Source organism: Geotrypetes seraphini, chromosome 13 (genome assembly GCF_902459505.1).
Source record: "Geotrypetes seraphini chromosome 13, aGeoSer1.1, whole genome shotgun sequence".
Lineage (NCBI taxonomy): Eukaryota > Metazoa > Chordata > Amphibia > Gymnophiona > Dermophiidae > Geotrypetes > Geotrypetes seraphini.
The window spans coordinates 25767571-25786495 of NC_047096.1; the positions used below are offsets into that span (position 1 = coordinate 25767571).

Genomic DNA, 18925 nt, shown 5'->3' on the forward strand with positions numbered 1-18925 from the left:
TTTTTTTTTTTGCAATAACCATGAAATGGAATAAATGGTCAGAATAGAAACAGGCAGTGAAAATTTTCTTTTATTGAACCTCATATATGTAACCATTATTCCAAACATAACAAAACATAAATTATGTCTAAATTGTCATGACATTAGAAGTACATATGGATTAGTTGCAGGCAGTGGCGTACTTAGGGTATGTGGCACCCAGGGCCCATCATTTTTTGACACCCCCCCCATCTATATGAAAAATATGATTTTTAGTACCAATCTACATATCGCACCACAAGAGTGTACCTAGGAAAAGGCTGCATCTTAAACACTGCAGTGAGCACTAGAACACCAACACATACATTGTAAAACTAAACAAGCCAGATCCCGCACAGTCAATTGGTCCTGTAGTCAATGCCAACTGAAAACTATGTCTTTTTCATACACACAGAACAGAGATACACCCTCGCCCAAAATGGAATAATCACAAACTAAAAATAGAAATATGTAGACAAAAGTTAAACTGATCCTCCAAGAAACCAGACCCTGGATACAATGCAACACCACAAAAAACAGTAACACATGTCCTCTAATACAGTGCAAAATATAAAGACAGTAGATGTAAATTTGAAAAAACTGATACATAACAATCACCACTTTATAAATTAACAAATAAAAATAAAACAAATAATGAGATATAAAAAAATACAATTTTATTGGACTAATCCCCGTAAGCTCGGTCCCCATCCCCGCAAACCACCTGATTCCATCCACACAAGCCTTGAATTGTTTATATTAAAGTATAAAAAGAAACAATATTCTGTACAATTGTCAATTTATAAATCAGCGTCTTCTCCCCACTCTCTTCCCCATTTCCCTTCAGCATCCTCAGCCCACTCTCTCTCCACTTTCCTTCAGCGCACGCACATAAAAACAAGCAAGTAATTTTATATCATTTTCATTCTATTCATTCATAGAAATTAAAGTCTAGATAATGCCAGTCACATAACAAAACATGATTTTACAAAAATAATTCCCTGCAGTCAAGCCTGCAAGGATTATTAGATGTCTTTCAGCAGTTCCTCTCCCTCCCTCCCCCTTACCTTTGTGGCCAAGTCAAAATGATCTACCAACAATAAAATTTTAAAAACACAAAGCACGCTGTACGCAGAGAAAATGTTAATTATCATTTATATTCCGCGGGTTTTCAAAGAGGTCAAGGCAGATGACTTTATGCAATGTCACCTCAGTAACAACTATACAAAAATAGACAAATATTCCCCCTCCCTTTTTACTAAACTGCGATAGCGGTTTTTAGCGTAGGGAGCTGCGCTGAATGCCCCACGCTGCTCTCGACGCTCATAGGCTCCCTGCGCTAAAAAACTCTATTGCGGTTTAGTAAAAGGGGGCCATAGTGCAAAATATAGACAGCAGATATAAATTTTCAAAACGGACACATTTTGATCACTAAGTTGAAAATAAAATCATTTTTCCTACTTTTTTGTCTGGTGATTTCATGAGTCTCTGGTCCTTCTTCTGATCCTTCTTCTTTCTCTCTCCCCCTGGCTCCCCTCTTTATTTCTGCCTTTCTTTCTCTCTCCTCCTGGCCCCCCTCTTTCTTTCTGCCTTTCTTTCTCTCCCCCTTGACCCCCCTCTTTATTTCTGCCTTTCTTTCTCTCCCCTTGGTCCCCCTCTTTCTTTCTGCCTTTCTTTCTCTCTCCCCCTGGCCCTCCTCTTTCTTTCTGCCTTTCTTTCTCTCCCCCTTGACCCCCTCTTTATTTCTGCCTTTCTTTCTCTCCCCTTGGTCCCCCTCTTTATTTCTGCCTTTCTTTCTCTCCCCTTTGTCCCCCTCTTTCTTTCTGCCTTTCTTTCTCTCTCCCCCTGGCCCCCCTCTTTATTTTTTCCTTTCTTTCTCTCTCCCCCTAGCCTGCACAAAGCCATCGTGCCGATTTCTCCACTTCCACGATTCTTTCCCTACCCTCACCCCCAAGCCAGCAGCCGATTTCTCCCTGCTCCTTCCCCGATGTCCTGAACTTCATCGGGCAGCAGCAGCATTCACAATTCACTGATGTTGCCCGCTTCAGGCCTTCCTCTCTGTCGGGTCCTGTCTTCATGAAAACTGGAAGTAGGCAGGACCCGGCAGAGAACAAGGCCTGAAGCCGGCAACAGCAGCGAATTGTAAACGCTGCTGCTGCCCGAAGAAGGTAATGGAGCACCGAGGCAGTCCGCTTCTCCCCCCTCCCAGCCGAACCCCCGCTGACCCTCCTATCTCCCCCCCCCCCCGTGAACCTTTCCGACCTTCCCAGCGAGAGCAGCAAACCTCCTTCGCGGCTTTCTCCTCCCTCTGCCGCGTTACTGATGACGTCATCAGTGATGCGGCAGAGGGAGGATAAAGCCGACGCTACTGGAGGGAGGTTTGCTGCTTTCGCTGGGAGGGTCAGAAAGGTTCACTTGGGGGGGGGGGGAGAGAGATAGGATGGTCAGCGGGGTTTCGGCTGGGGGGGGGGAGAAGCGGTCTGCCTTGGTGCTCCAAGGCCTGGCGCCATTACCTTTTTCGATAATGGCGCCGATGCTGCTTTCGCTGGGAGGGTAGGAGCGCGATAGGGACCGGGCCAGCTGTGCACCCCCCCCCCCTAAGGCGGCACCCGGGATGGACCTCCCCCTCGCCCCCCTTGGTACGCTACTGCCCTGGGGAAACAGCCTGCAACAAGATCGCGCGATGCCAGAGATTTTTGCCTGCTTCGGCTGTTTCCTCCGCCGCGGTCCCGCCCCTCCTCTGACATCAGAGGAGGGGCAGGACCGTGGCGGAGGAAACAGTCGAAGCAGGCAAAGATCTCTGGCATCGCGATCTTGCTGCAGGCTGTTTCCAGACGCGACACCCGGCGCAGGGGGGAGTAACTGGACCGGACCGGGAGCACCCCCTCAGGGCTTGGTACCCGGGGCGGACCGCCCCCCCCGCCCCCCCCTTGGTACGCCACTGAGTGAGGGTAGGTAACTAGGCATATTGTCTCAGAAAGCTTTGTGAATTAATGTCAATATCTTAAACTTAATCCTATACTCAACTGGGAGCCGATGTAGATGCTTCAGTACAGGAGTGCTGGGCATCATGTAGGGACCATATCACAAGACATGTGAAGTAGTATTCTTAATGTTTGCAATCATTTCAAGTTGGCTTTTGAAATGCCTGCATATGCAACATTATAGTACGCAAGCCAGGAGCCTACACATATATTGCACAGTGTCATATCAGGGCTCATTTTCAAAGCACACAAAGTATCACAATGATTTGTCACATTTTGCTTTATTATGTATGTCTAGTTTTGTTCTAATTATGTACGTATTGTTGTTATCCACATAGATGTTTGATATGCGGGCTATAAGTGTTTTAAATAAAATAATCATAGGTTTCTATGGCACTTTGTGTGTCTAAGTACTTTGAAAATGAGCTCCAAATTAATTCAATGTTAGAAAATCATGTTGCCCTATCCTATGATACTATTTTATTTGGAACGTCTATGAGATTCAAGAGTCAAATTTCAGCAAATAACAATAAACTTTTGTTTAATACTGACAGGGGTTGCCATTCAACATATTACTGGAAATTGGAAGGACTATACAGTGGTGCCTCACACAACGAACTTAATTCGTTCCAGGAGCAAGTTTGTTATGCGAAAAGTTCGTTATGTGAAACGCGTTTTCCCATAACAATACATGTTAAAAAAAATAATTCGTTCTGTAGCATAAAATATGCTAAGATGACATAAAAAAAGATAAATTTTTGGTTATTATTTTTATTTAGATACATCTAAAAACATAATTGTTTTTTAAAACAACACACATTTTTTAAATTTAAAGACAGACTAAGTAGAGTCTAATTTTACAGTGAGAGGGCAGAGTCTCAGCGGCAAAAACTGGGACTTAACTGTTCATTTTTTTTTTTTTTCTACCGTGTTTCCCCGATGATAAGGCAGGGCCATCAAATAAGACAGCCCCCCCTTTTTAGAAAAAAATGTAAAATAAGGCACCCCCCCGCAAATAAGCCACCCACCGATACCTGCGCTTACCCGAATCGGGTGGTACGGTGGGTGACTCCGTGTGGTCCCTGGCACCCCCGACACGATCGGGGCAAGAGGGAGCTCAAGCCCTCTTGCCCCCCCGACTCCCTGACACGATCGGGGCAAGAGGGAGCTCAAGCCCTCTTGCCCCCCCCGACTCCCCGACACGATCGGGGCAAAAGGGAGCTCAAGCCCTCTTGCCCCCCCGACTCCCCGACACGATCGGGGCAAAAGGGAGCCCAAACCCTCTTGCCCCGCCGATTCCCCAACTCCCCGACAATATCGGGCCAGGAGGGAGCCCAAGTCCTCCTGGCCACGGCGACCCCCTAACCCCACCCTGCACTACATTACGGGCAGGAGGGATCCCAGGCCCTCCTGCCCTCGACGCAAACCCCCCCTCCCCCCAACGACCGCCCCCCCCCAAGAACCTCCGACCGCCCCCCCAGCCGACCCGCGACCCCCCTGGCCGACCCCCACGACACCCCCAACCCCCTTCCCCGTACCTTTCTGTAGTTGGCCGGACAGACGGGAGCCAAACCCGCCTGTCCGGCAGGCAGCCATCGACGGAATGAGGCCGGATTGGCCCATCCGTCCCAAAGCTCCGCCTACTGGTGGGGCCTAAGGCGCCTGGGCCAATCAGAATAGGCCCGGGAGCCTTAGGTCCCTCCTGGGGGCAGGGCCTGAGGCACATGGTCGGGTTGGGCCCATGTGCCTCAGGCCCCGCCCCCAGGAGGGACCTAAGGCTCCCGGGCCTATTCTGATTGGCCCAGGCGCCTTAGGCCCCACCAGTAGGCGGAGCTTTGGGACGGATGGGCCAATCCGGCCTCATTCCGTCGTTGGCTGCCTGCCGGACAGGCGGGTTTGGCTCCCGTCTGTCCGGCCAACTACAGAAAGGTACGGGGAAGGGGGTTGGGGGTGTCGTGGGGGTCGGCCAGGGGGGTCGCGGGTCGGCTGGGGGGGCGGTCGGAGGTTCTTGGGGGGGGGCGGTCGTTGGGGGGAGGGGGGGTTTGCGTCGAGGGCAGGAGGGCCTGGGATCCCTCCTGCCCGTAATGTAGTGCAGGGTGGGGTTAGGGGGTCGCCGTGGCCAGGAGGACTTGGGCTCCCTCCTGGCCCGATATTGTGTGGGGAGTTGGGGAATCGGCGGGGCAAGAGGGCTTGGGCTCCTTTTTGCCCCGATCGTGTCGGGGAGTCGGGGGGGCAAGAGGGAACCAGGCGGAGAGAGGGCAGTTAAGCGCAGTGCCTGCGCGGAAGGATGCAGCTCGGGCGACTTCGTTGTGTGAAACGAAGTTCGTTGTACGGATCAAGACATAAAGTTCGTTGTGCGCAGCGTTCGCTGTGCGAGGCGTCCGTTATGCGAGGCACCACTGTACTAAATTTAATTATACCTTTTGGTGGAATTCAGTTTGTCATATTTATAAAATGGAGAGAGTGCTTGCTATACAGCAAGGAAATTATAATAGTTTCAAAAAGATTTGGGGGCCATTGATTGCATATTCTAATGATTAGACACCTTGGACACCTTTTTATTACATAGGACTATATTTAATGTGGGGATGGGGAGGTATGTTATGTGATTTAATGGGTTTATTCCTGATGAATGGGATGGGTGGGGGAGGGGTCTTTTTTATATGCATTTGACAATAATTGTTAGAATGTCAAGTGATTTGTATGAATTATTTGATTGAATTTTGTACACTTGTTGCAAGAGTTAAAACTGAATAAAGAATTAAAAAAAAAAGAAAATGAGCTTCATCATCTCTCTCTCTTTCCTCTGGGATATTCATATATTAGAATCTCAGTTATCTGACATCCATGGGGATTGGTGGATGCAGGATAACTGTAGTTTCTGATTATTTGAGAGCACCTGTTAAAATAGTTTTGTCTCCCCTCCCACCTCACTCTATCATCTCCCCACCTCCACTTGTAGATCCAGAATCTGTTATTCCCTTCTTTCTGGGCCACTTTCTCTTTCCCCCCCCTTTTCCCCCCACTCCCTTCCTCCCTTACCAAAGCAGCAGAGCCAGTCTTGACAACTCAGCCCCCACTCCGTTCCCAAAAACAGTAGAGCCAGTCCTGACAACTCCCCCTCCTTCCCTTCCTCACTCACCCGAAGCTGTAGCAGCAGCCAGCAAGCACAGGAAGCACCAGTAAACTACATGTTTACCGGTGCTTCCTCTGTTTGCCAGCTGCCACTACAGCTTCGGGTAAGTGACGAAGGGAGGGAGAGAGAGTTGTCAGGACCGGCTCTACTGCTTCAGGAATGGAGGGAAGGCGGGATGGGGGTTGTCAGGACTGAGTGCCTGCTGCTTCGGGAATGGAGGAAGGGAGATTTATGGCTGCTGCTGATGCCTCTGGGGTTGGAGGGAAGGGGGGTGGGGGTTGTTAGGGTTAGGAGCACCGCTTTGGACATTGTCTAAGGAGCACATGAGACTTTTTTTTTGCTGACAATTTTTTTTCCAGTTGGTTGAGAGTGCCAGTTATTTGAATACCAGTTAACTGAGATTCCACTGTATTTAGGTTCTCAAGATTTTTCCTCATGGGTTATGGATTTGGTTTTTTGATGCAAAATCTTGCACCATTTCAGTTTCCTCTCTCTAGACTGCTCCAGCACTTGAGGATTCCAATCCATGTTTAGTAATTAAGCAAAAAATCCCAACTACAAATTTCCTCACCTCAGCTTTCAGAGCCCTCTCTGTCTCCTCCAAAACACTTTGGTTAATGTCACTGTGCTGCTTCTTCAGCTCTTTCAGTTCTTGCTCCAAGACCTCTCTAGAAAAGAAAGAGGCCCAGGACTGTAAAGCATCGTACACACACCATCAACAAAACTCTAATTCTCTGATAGACAAGCAGGGTAATGCAGCCCCACTTGATGGTGAAGTCCCTGGACTGAGCCTGTCACGTGGAACTACTAGGCATGTGCAGCCACCTTGCAGCATTAAGTGTGGCTGCATTCTCCTTCTGTCTACAGAGAACACCTGTAGACAGGTGCAACTTCACTTTTCTTCTTAAAATTCTCCTGCAAGTGTATAATCAAATATCAATCTCAGAAATAAGTATTCTTTGTACCTTCTTAATTATCAGCATTTTTGTTAGCTAAAAGAATGACCATGGATCCCTTGACTAGGATCCTTTATTATGCCCCATAATTCTCCATTGTATTATTTGTCTGTGCCTTTAGCTAGGACAGTAGAAAATGGATCTGGATCTGGAATGTTTTCTTCAAAACTATTCTTTATGATAGGCAACTCTCTCTAAAAGACGGCAGCCTCACACAGCTTTCCAACAGTGGCAGCTGTTGGAATGCCAACTTTTGGAAAGAGTTGCTCTAGCCAAGATGGTAAGGTGACTTTTGTGCACCACTTGGCAATATTTGAGCCCCTAATTTGCTGCTTTCTACTGCCATATTGGATCTTGTGGATTGTTTGCCCTGTTTTCTTGTACCTTTAGCTATGTAGGATTTCTTAGTTATCTGTATTAGTATTGCTTCTCATATCTCCTTATTCTCTTGATACTTTGCCATTATTGCGGACTTCAGGATAATTTTCTTCCTCTATAGAATTTTCTTTTCCTTTTTTAATTTTATTATTCTCCTTATCCTTTACAATTCACCAAGGGCTCCTTTTACTAAGCTGCTTTAGGGCATTAACGCGCAGAATAGCACGTGCTACAATGCCATGCGCGCTAAACACTAATGCCAGCATTGAGCTGGCATTAGTTCTAGCCGCACAGCGCGGGATTAGCACGCGCTAATCTTCTGCATGCGCTAAAAACGCTAGCACACCTTAGTAAAAAGAGCCCCAAGTAATTGTAAAAAAAGTTTTTAAAAATAAAAAAATTTAGACACCTTAAATTCTCCACATCAAAATATATACAGTGGAACCTTGGTTTACGAGCATAATTCGTTCCAGAAGCATGCTCGTAAACCAAATTGCTCGTATATCAAAGCAAGTTTCCCCATAGGAAGTAAGGGAAACTGCTTTGATTGGTTCCACCTCCTCCCCCCCCTCCACGAGGCTACCGGCGCTACTCCATTCTCCCCCCCCTTGAGGAATCCGATGCTGTTCAAAACCCCTCCCCGCGATCCAGCTTCCCCCTCCCCTGCGAACCAGCATCCCCCCCGCTCGCGTTGCCCCCCCCTCCACCGCGATCCTACTTTCCCCCCTCCCGAGCAGTCAATGACACCCTTTACCCGACTTAGCACCAGTGCCGGTGCCCGAAGATCCTCCCTCTTCTGGCACGGCCTGGGCTGGGCGGTGCATCGGAGATCCTCCTTCTTCTGGGCTGGGCTGGACTGGCTTTGAGCATTTGCGCATGCTCAAAGCCTTCTGGTCTCGCTCTCTCCGAGATTGAGAGTGAGACCAGAAGGCTTTGAGCATGCGCAAATGCTCAAAGCCAGTCCAGCCCAGCCCAGACCAGAAGAAGGAGGATCTCCAACGCACCGCCCAGCCCAGCCCAGCCCAGGCCGCGTCAGAAGAGGGAGGATCATCGGGCACCGGCACTGGTGCCAAGTCGGGTAAAGGGTGTCATTGACTGCTCGGGGGGGGAGAAGTAGGATCGCGGTGGAGGGGGGGGGGCAATGCGAGCGGGGGGGATGCCGGATCGCCGGGGGGGGGGGGGCGCTCGTACAGCGAGGCAAGCTCGGTTTACGAGGCACCAAGTTTGCGAATGTTTTGCTCGTCTTGCAAAACACTCGCAAACTGGTGCACTCGTAAACCGAGGTACCACTGTACTTCACTCACATCTCTTCAAAATGTCAACATAGTTTCCATTTACTGAAAAGAGAAGGGGGGGGAGTGCAGCATAGTATTATGTAACCAGACAGGCTTACTTTTCCTCCGACTGTTCAGCAGTCAGACAGACTATTTTATTCTCTTTTTCCTCCTGTTCCGTCTGTAATCTGAAAGAGAAAGACCAATAGAGGAGCAATCGCTGTTTGTACAGCTATTCTTCACTGTGAACCGCCTAGAAGTCGCAAGATTATGGCGGTATAGAAAAATAAAGTTATTATTATTATTATATATGCAAGAAACAGACAAATGTAGCAAGGTCTGAAAACAAGAGAACAGGTTCTAGGAAAGAAAGTGAGAGAGAGTGAGAGAATGAACGTGATAAGTTTTAAACATTCTGATGTTTTCAGTGTCTCTGTTACAGCAACTCATTGCACCCAGTGGTTAGGGATCAGGATCAGTGCTGCACTGAATCTCGATAGCATGTAGACATTTTTCTAATGATTAATTCTCCCCCTTATTCCCTCCCATCCATCTCTCCACAGCACGGCATCTAGTAAATTTCATTTTCTCTTACATTGAACCAGCATATGGAAGCACCTTTGGAGACGAGAACAAGCTGCAGCTCCTTTGAGTGCTACTTCCACTTACTTAGCATTTAAAATGCTACTAAATGCCTTCCCCTAGCAGAACACCTTGTGCCTTTCTCCTGGAGCATCTTGACCTCTGCTTTCAACTCCTGCTCCCTCTGGTTGAATTCCCGCTTCTCCTTCTCCATTCTTTTCTTGGTTTCTTCCCGTTTAACTGTCACGTCCTGGATCGCTTTCAGGATCTCCTAAGGAGAGGCCACCAAGGTTGAGCGTTACTGAGGAACACATTACCCCGAGGGCCTATTTCTAGAGCTCAGCCTACCATATCATTTCACACTAGCAAATATTTTCTAGAACTAAACTCTCCAAAGACATCTCTATCAGCTTTCCTTTCAAAAACTGTATTTCCGCTTTATAATTTTTAGTTAAATCTAGTGATTGGCAATGCGGCCTCTGAGTGAAAGACTTAGGGTTCAATCTGCAATCCCTCTGTACCCAAACTGTGACTGTAAGCTCTCACGGAAAGGAACATTGTATAAATGCGATTCATTACTCTCTATCTGCTCATTATGTAGCATGCCATGCATAGTCATATACCAACAAATTAACACATATGCATAACGCCACAGCAAATGATCAAAAAATACTCACCTGGTCCCCTGGCTATACCTACGAACACTCATTCTCCCTGTACCTGATGATGCTTTCTCTCTTCCTCCTGCCTCTGCTGAAGCTGCCGGAGTTGCACCTGAAGCTGGTTTTCCACCTGCCTCTGCTTATCCAGCACTTCTTGGTAACTCTCTTTAAGTTTTGTCCTCTCCAACATCATCTTTTCCTGCAGGGTAAAAAGGAGTCAGATTGAGGCATTCCCCAGCACTTAATATAACAAGCTAAAGTGGGGCTCCACTAAGGCTGCAAACAGCTTGTGTTATTAGGGTAACTAAGGACCCCTTTCACAAAGTCATGGTAGTGATGGTGTCATGGTAAATGCAACGAAGCCCACTCAATTTCTATGCGCTTCTGTGCATTTGCCACGGCTTTGTAAAAGGGGCCCTAGGTATGCAAACCAGCTTTATTCTTAGACCACTGTTTCCTAAGTCGGTCCTAGAGTATCACCTTGGCAGCCAGGTTTTCAGGATCTCTACGATGAAAATGCATGAAAGAGGTTTGCATACAATGAGGCAGTGTATGCCAATCAAGATAAGTCTCTATTTTTGGCTCGAGTATATTGAGAAGCATTTTTCCTTATTATTTCCACTTAGGAGGTTGTTGTTTTTTTTAATGCCAATGATCTTTAAGATCATTGCTGGTTTCCTTTGTCATGTTTGGGAACATTGCTTGTGAACGGAGATCAGGGGCTCTGGATCTCAGTTTCCTGACAATAGCTCTGCAATAATACAGGCCTCTGGGTAAAAGCATAACAAATGAGATAAAGCTCACATTCTTTTGGGAATAAATTACTAAAACAGGGTTTTTTTTACCCTAACATAAGCAATCACAAGCTTTTAGCATTTTATTATCTGTGGCTTTTTCCTCCTAAGATATGGCATTTAGTTTGTCTCACTGCCAGTGCATACTGACATAGTTATTGTTCCTGGTGAGCTTTTTTTTTTTTTCAAATTCTTCATTATTTTCAAAACTTTCAATAAGTGTAACAGTAAATACAACATTTTATACTCAAATATCACACTTAATATTCTATTAATATCCATTTCAGAATTAATCCCCCTCCCCTCAAACAATCACAATGTCCAACACATAAAATATCTATAATAAACCCCATATCAATATACCAAAATTAATTATCATACCAGACCCCCCTCTTTCCCCCTCCCGGATGTGAATGTTTAAAGGGGAAAACAATAATTTGCTAATGGCTCCCAAGTCTCCTGAAAGTTCTTGAAATTCCCTTTCTGAATGTCTAATGTTCTTTCCATTTTATACATATGACACAAGGAATTCTACCAAAAACTATAGTTAAGCCCTCATTGTTATACCAAATAACACGGTATCATAGGACAATGCCACTGGATTTTCCAACAAACAATTTATTTGGCCCCATATTGATTTCCAAAAAGCCAAAATATATGGTGAGCTTTTGAAATAGGAGAGCACATACATATTTATTAACAAGTTTGGTTTTCCTTTTGTTCCTCAGATTTTTGCTTAACAATTTTAATTTATACATGTATGTTAGTTTTAATTAATATTTTAATCTTATAATAATTTTGTAATCTATTTATTGCTAGACTTTTGTACCCCTGATGCAGGTGAAAGCCAAAATGTGGCCACATCAGGTCATACAGATCTTAAATAAACTTTTTTACTGCATGCCATACTGTGTCAGACTGTTTTTGTATCTGTTAGCTCCTTTTCTACCCCTGCCAAAATGCTGGGGTCAGCCTCTTCTTGTTCCACTGTACTTTGCACCAATATTCAACTTGCAGTGAGCTTTGCTTGTAAATGCGCAAACAGCAATGGTAAAGATGATCTCAAGGCATGACAAATGATGCAAGAATCTGAGAAAGAATTAACAGCAATCGAGAGTACAACCTGCCTCTGCCTCCAGCTCTGCAGAAGCCATCATGCATGTCCCCGAGGTGGCCAATGATAGGGACAGGCAACCCTGCCAGATTTGATATTTACAATATACGTTAAAGTAAACACTTGCTATGCCCCTTGGGCCTTTTACTCACCAAATTCTTCTCACTGTCCTCAGTGTTAACTTCAACATGCCTGGTCTCAAAGTCAGTCTGAGGGCAAAAAAAGTAACCAATACTGTTATGAAAAGAGGCAACAGACACTAGACTTGAGAAAATTCTGAATGTAAGAAAATAAACAAACAATTTCTTTTGTAGAATTTTGGGCAGTTTGACAATAGAAGGAACTCAAAAGCCAAAGAAAAACTGATAACACCCTGGTACATAGTCCACTGGGACATTTAGTTTTAAGGGAATCTGAACCAGCTGAAAGTAATTATAATACTGAAAGAAAAAAGAAGGGCTGTTTTGGAATTATTTACATTTTCTTTTTCAGTATGGTTAACAAGACTAAGAATGTTATAATGTCTCTGTATTGCTCCATGGTGCAACCTCATCTGGAGTATTTGAATTCAATTCTGGTCTCCTTATCTCAAGAAAGAAATAGCGGTGCTAGAAAAGGTTCAAAGAAGAGCGACCAAGATGATAAAGGGGAAGGAACTCCTCTTGTATGAGGAAAGACTAAAAAGGTTAGGGCTCTTCAGCTTGGAAAAAAAGACGGCTAAGGAGAGATATGATTGAAGTCTACAAAATCCTGAGCTGAGTAGAACAGGTACAAGTGGATCAAAAATTACATAGATGTTATCAGTTTCAAAATTATCAAAAAGAAATGAACTGAGCTTCAGAAAATGTAGCACTTTATGATACTCCACCTGCACTATGGCATTCTGCAGCATCTTCGTGGGTACTTTGGGTGGATCAGGGCTGCTGGGGTCCGATTTCTGCTTCCCTCTGTCATCTGTGAACCCATTCTCACCACCCACTGGTATATATGTGGAATCTGGTCTTCCTGGTTCTAGCGTCTTCTCTGGCTCTTTGACTGAGCAAATACTGAGCGTGTCCGAGTTGCCCATGCAATCCTTGCTGAGCACAGCTGTGGTCTGTAAATGCTGGAAAGCCAGGGACTGACAAACAGTCAGCTCAGTCTTTTCTGCTGGTGACAACCTCTTGGGGTCTGAGAGGTTAAAGTCTTCTGTGCAGGATTCATAGGATTGATCTGAATCCAAAAGCAGAGAGTCTGATTCCAGTATCACTTGCCCATCAACAAATGGCACACAAGTTTCTCTTTCCAATTCTGCATGCATCTCTTCTGAAGGGACACCTGTAAGTTTCTTATCTGTGTGACTATCAGCTGGTGATCTCTGATCTTCTGCCACCGATGATGAGTCTTCTCTGCTCAAAAAATAGAAAAAGAAAAAAAGATGTTGCATATTCACAGTACATGTACAAACAACTTAGCAAACTTTACAAGAATATCTGTGCTTTACCCTACCAGGGGTAGGCAATTCCGGTCCTCGAGAGCCGGAGCCAGGTCAGGTTTTCAAGATATCTACAATGAATATGTATAAGATGGATTTGCATGCACTTCCTCCTTGAGATGCAAATCTATCTCATGCATATTTATTGTGGATATCCTGAAAACCTGACCTGGCTCCGGCTCTCGAGGACTGGAATTGCCTACCACTGCCCTAGGCTTTTCTGATTTTGCATCATGATATTGTGGTGAAGTTAAAACTCAGCTATAATATGGAGTTAGAAAAGCAGAGCAGGGGTTGGCAACCTCAGTGTGTGAGGCCACAACCCTGTCAGATTTTCAGGATTTCCCTAACGAATATGCATGAGATCTATTTACATATAACAGAGGCAGTGCATGCAAAAAAGATTGCATACATATTCATTGTGGAAATCCTGAAAACCCAACTGGATTGCACCCTTGAGGACCAAGGTTACCCACCCCTGGCCTAGAGGAAAGAGCAACATCATTATTGAGTATTCTATGAAGAAACCAAGATCTAATATCTGAGAAAAATTGTATTTTTGTCAGACAAGCAAGAATCACTAGAGCCACACATGTGCTGAAATCAACATGGACAGAGCTGAGTCAGTCCAGCTCTAGAAGAGCTTGCTAAGCCTATATGGGCATTTCTGTTTTCCTTCCTGTACGAGTAACTGTTAGTCCTATTTTGGTCTGTGATCACACTTGGTTGACATTAGCTTCCATCTTTTAAAAAAGATTTATAACCTTCTCAAGACTGAGTTCAACTTGGTAGCACAACTTTTTCCAATGTTGGATAGAGAACCAGGGTTTAAAAAATGTCCAGACACTCTTAGGTCTACTGTATGGGGCTGGCACATGAATTAAAGAGATGTCCCAAAGATGCCCGAATGTCACTGAGGACCCATAAAATATGAAATGAAACTTAAAAAGTTCCTTGAAAGAAAACAAGATTTCCAAGCTGAAAATGTTAAGTCAGCAAGGGGAGGAAATAGAACTTGCTCTAAAAGACAGCGATAGGAAGCAATCAGCTTCAACCAAGACACCCCCCCCCCTCCTTGGAGACTACTAGAAACAAGAAGACTGAATTAGTTGTGGTAATGAAGACAAACATTAAACAGAACTCAAGAAATTGTGGAGTGGAAGATTAGCCTAATGATTGGAGCAGAGGGCTCAAATCTCACTGCTGCTCCTTGTGATCTTGAACAAGTCACTAAACCCTCCAATGTAGCCCTAAAAATGGGATAAACATAGATGAAGAGTGGAGAGAAAAGTGGGGTCTGTAATATTGAACCAAGATCGAGGTGGGCAGATTGGATGGATTCAATAGTCCCCATCTGCTGTTTTGTTCTAGGAGGGAAACATTTTTGGAAGCCTGTAGTATTGCAAAACAATGGAAGAAGTGATAAAAATAAGAGAGAGGGTGCTGAAAATAAGCGCAACCAAATGAGAGTGAAGGCCATGTGGTAGCCAGGCTGGTTATTAACAGGTCACAATGCCCTAGAAATGAATCTGGACAGTATCAGCAGATCAATGGTAGCAAGGCCAAGCAGGATCTAAAACGCTAGGTGTTCAAGTAACAGCTTCTATAGAGGCATTACTAGTGTGGTTTAGATTTAAACTACTACTGTTTAAAATCTGGATGTAAAACGAGGAGGGTGGGGGTGGGGCTCTGGCTACTGGATTACATATGAAATCCCAGGAAGGTAAAATGCCACAAAGAAAGAAAACAAAAAACCTCCAACAACTTACTTGAATAAGAAATTATATTCTAGAGGCAGGCTTCTATGGCTAGCAGTTGGAAAATATCCTTGCAATATAGACATGACAGGACAGCTTGGATAGGTCAATCGTTCTTTTTTCTTTGTCCTCATTTACTATGTTACTGCATTATGGTGAATGCTAGAAAATATGGAAAGCAGCAGGGGAAACAATCACCAAAACCATTCTAAAAGCTAATAAATTACATGTGTTACCCAGCGGTCCGCCCCAGGTGCAGATCATAAAAGTGTGCTCCATTCCCTTCCCTATGTAGAAGCCTACAATCTTCAGGACTCTGGCAGTGTCAGTGAACTAATATGCTGCCTTTGACAGCCCAGAAGCTTCCCTCTGAAGCGTCCTGCCTCTATAGGGACAAGAAGCTGAAGCAGAGGGAAAGCTTCTGAGGTCACTGAAGGCAGTGTGTTTAGCTGACTAATGCTGCCAGCAGCCTGAAGATTGTAAGCAGCAGCCTGCTGGAAGGAGAAAAGAGAGAGAGGTACCCATCCTGGGGGGGGGGGGGGAGAAGAGGACAGAAATACCATATCTAATGGGGAGGGGACGAGAGATATGCAGCACTCCAGGGATAAGGGAGAAAGCTGTCAAATTGGAGGGGGCGGACCAGGACCAGGCAAGAAAAGGGGAGAGAAATACCAGAGCATGGAGTGGGAAAGGGAGAGATGGAAGGGAAAGAGAGGAGAGAGATATCAGAGCATGGGGAGTGAGGGAGAGATAGAAGGGAAGAAGATAGAGATACTAGACCTGTGGGGAGGAAAGGAGAGAAGACAGATGCCAAACCGAGGGGGAGCGGGGGGGGGAGAAGGGAAAAACACAGAGATGTCAGATGGAGGGAGGGAATAGAGGAAAGAAGAGGAGAGAGATGACAGAGCATGGGGTGGAGACAGAGAGGAGAAATAAAAATGGAGAGGGGTGAAGCTAGAATGAATCATATGAAAAGGTAAGAGGGTGGCTCAGGCTGGATGGAAGAATGGCAAGTGCTGAATTAAAGGGGGAGAGGACTGAGACAATATATGGAAGGGGCATAGAAAGAGGAAGAGAGGAAAAATACAGGATGGAAAGGAGAGGAGAGGGTGGATGGAAAGAGCAGAGAAAGAGGGCAGACTCTGGTTGAAAGGAACACTGAAGAGAAGATGAGGAAAGCAGAAACCAGAGAAGACAAAGGTAGATTTTTTTTTTTTTTGCTTTAGGATAAAAGTAGTATTGTAGCTGTGTAGATAAACGTTTACAAACAGAAAACAGAGATAAGGTGATCTTTTTATTGGACTAATTGTAATACTTTTTTTTTTTTTACTAACTTTCGGAGCCCAAAACCCTCTTCCTCAGGTCAGTTCAGGACAGGATACCATAATAGCATAATAATGTACTGACTTGAGGAAGGAGGTTTTGGCCTTTGAATGCTATTAGTCCAATAAAATTATATTATCTTATTTTCTATTTTTTTACTTCTGTTTGTTAATTTGTAAAGTGGTGACTCTTATTTGACAGTTTTTTCAAATTTATATCTGCTACCTTTATTCCATTTTCAGTTTGTGATTACTTTTTCCTTACTGGGCGAGGGTGTATCTTTGTTCTGTGTGTATAAAAGAGACATGATTTTCTGTTAGCATTGACTATGCAGGATCGATCTGTACTAATCTGGCTTGTTTAGTTTTACAATGGGCGTATTGATGTTCTAGTGCTCACAGAAATGTTTAAGATACTGCATTTTCCTAGGTATACCCTTGTGTGGCTCATGGATTATTGCTAAAAATACCTTTTTCATATCTAGGAGGGGGTGTTAAAAAATGATCAGCCCCGGGTGTCAAATACACTAGGTACGCCACTGGTGTTACCTAATGTGCAGGTCACTTAGGCCTTCTTCCGGAGTAGGTCCAGGACAGGATCCAGATGCATCTGTGAGTATGGTATCAGACTTTGATTCCAACTCCATAGTCTGAAAGTAAAATAAATCCAATAGAAGCAGTTCATCCCTGCAAATTCAAGGTAAGGGTGAAGCTGAGACAGCACATACTGCACAAAGAGCATTCCACAAATAAATTAAATTACAGTGCTAATCCCACCTGAAAAAAATAGACCAACCCGAAACCACAGAACTCTGGTCACTCATCTCTTCACTAGGGTACCTCATACCTACCCCAGTTAAAACCCACCAAAGAGGCCATCAATTAGATTTAGTTACTTTCTCCTCTAGGGAGCCACTCAACCCCAAAATATTCTGGAAACATGAACACTGGACTGACTCATTATGGTCGGATCACAGTCTTTGCAATTTTGAACTCGATTCCCAACTAAAAACTACAAGCCCAACAAATAATAACCCAAAAACGAGAAATAAAAAATTCCACACTAGCAGGGGTAAAATAAATCCCGTAGAATTTTGGTCTCACTATGAGATTATATCAGATCAAAACGAACAAACCGATCAATTTATGAACTCCTGGATTGATGACAGCACCAATATCTTAAATAAAATGGCTCCCATTAAAACACGCAGAAAGAGACTTAAAAACCTAGAGGGCTGGTTTGACACAGAACTGCTAATGCTAAAGAGAGACCTAAGAAAAACAGAAAGACTCTGGCTAAAATCAGGATCACAAGAGCACAGAATCGCCTGGAGACAAAAATTAAAAATCTACAAAAATCGGACCAAAGAAAAACGCAAAAACTTCTATGCCCTCAAAATCGGCGACATCTCAACCAACAGTAGCAACCTTTTCAAGCTGGTAAATGATCTATACAATATAGAAACATTTATCGACACACCCGAAGAGCCCACTCTAACTGCAAACAGCATGGCTGATATCTTCACCACCAAAATACAAAAACTAAGATCCTCCCTCACCGACCCAACCAAGCCCCACTGGTGTTACCCTATTCTACTAGACTCTGACGATTCCAGAGCCGACCTATTCTGGAATACATTCTCACCCATAGACTGGCAAACTTTTAGCAAACACTACAATAAGTATGCCAATTCCTACTGCAGACTAGATACTTGTCCTCCTAATATCATGAAATTAGCCCCAATCAATTTTAAGGCCAAAATGATGATTTGGATGAACTCTCTTCTATCCTCTGGGAAGTTCCCAGTAGAACAAGGGCACATTATGATCACACCAATTAAGAAAAATACTAAAGAGCCAACTAACACTGCATCCAACTTCAGACCTATCGCCAATATCCCCCTGACTACCAAAATAGCAGAAGGAATAGTAAACACCAAACTCAACACATACTTAGAAAAACACAATATCTTACATGACAACCAATCTGGTTTCCGGTCAGGTCACAGCACTGAAACAATTTTAGCCTCTCTGCTTGATTACCTTCATCAATTATTCAGCCTAGGCTCAAGCGCTCTAATATTGCAACTCGATCTGAGTAGCGCTTTTGACTTGGTTGACCATGCCACTCTACTAGACTGTCTATTATCTATTGGAATCTCAGGTCACGTTCTCAATTGGTTCCACGAATTCTTGACAACAAGAACCTACAAGGTGTTCAAGGAGGACACTACCTCTTACAGCTGGGACAACCCTTGCGGGGTCCCACAAGGCTCCCCCTTGTCCCCCACCCTATTTAACATCTACCTTGACTCCCTAGGAAACCTCCTGCAGAATTTAAAGCTCAAATTCTTCATCTACGCGGACGACATCACCATAATCATTCCGCTCTCTTACCTTACCTCAGAGCTTCTAAACTCACTATCTTTCACCCTAAATCAGATCGAACTCTGGATGACAGCGTTTAGACTAAA

The 18925-nt window shown here is 44.5% G+C and overlaps 1 protein-coding gene across 9 annotated transcripts in view; it reads right to left on the reverse strand.

The window, feature by feature from the left end:
- The window catches only part of RNF214 (ring finger protein 214), a 58170-nt gene that overhangs the window by 35883 nt on the left and 3362 nt on the right, over positions 1 to 18925 (reverse strand). For 4 of the 9 annotated variants that reach the window (XM_033918975.1, XM_033918970.1, XM_033918973.1 and 1 more), the window contains exons 2-8: positions 17001 to 17101; positions 12767 to 13286; positions 12051 to 12107; positions 10049 to 10189; positions 9460 to 9599; positions 8866 to 8934; positions 6710 to 6806 (exon numbers count right to left, since the gene is read on the reverse strand). In XM_033918975.1, coding sequence (XP_033774866.1) covers positions 6710 to 6806; positions 8866 to 8934; positions 9460 to 9599; positions 10049 to 10189; positions 12051 to 12107; positions 12767 to 13286; positions 17001 to 17098 — 1122 coding nt within the window. In that variant the 5' untranslated portion in view covers positions 17099 to 17101. Of the gene's footprint in view, positions 1 to 6709; positions 6807 to 8865; positions 8935 to 9459; positions 9600 to 10048; positions 10190 to 12050; positions 12108 to 12766; positions 13287 to 15141; positions 15292 to 16677; positions 16739 to 17000; positions 17140 to 18925 lie in introns of those variants that run through there. The other 5 variants (XM_033918974.1, XM_033918977.1, XM_033918976.1 and 2 more) reach the window with 3 other exon arrangements.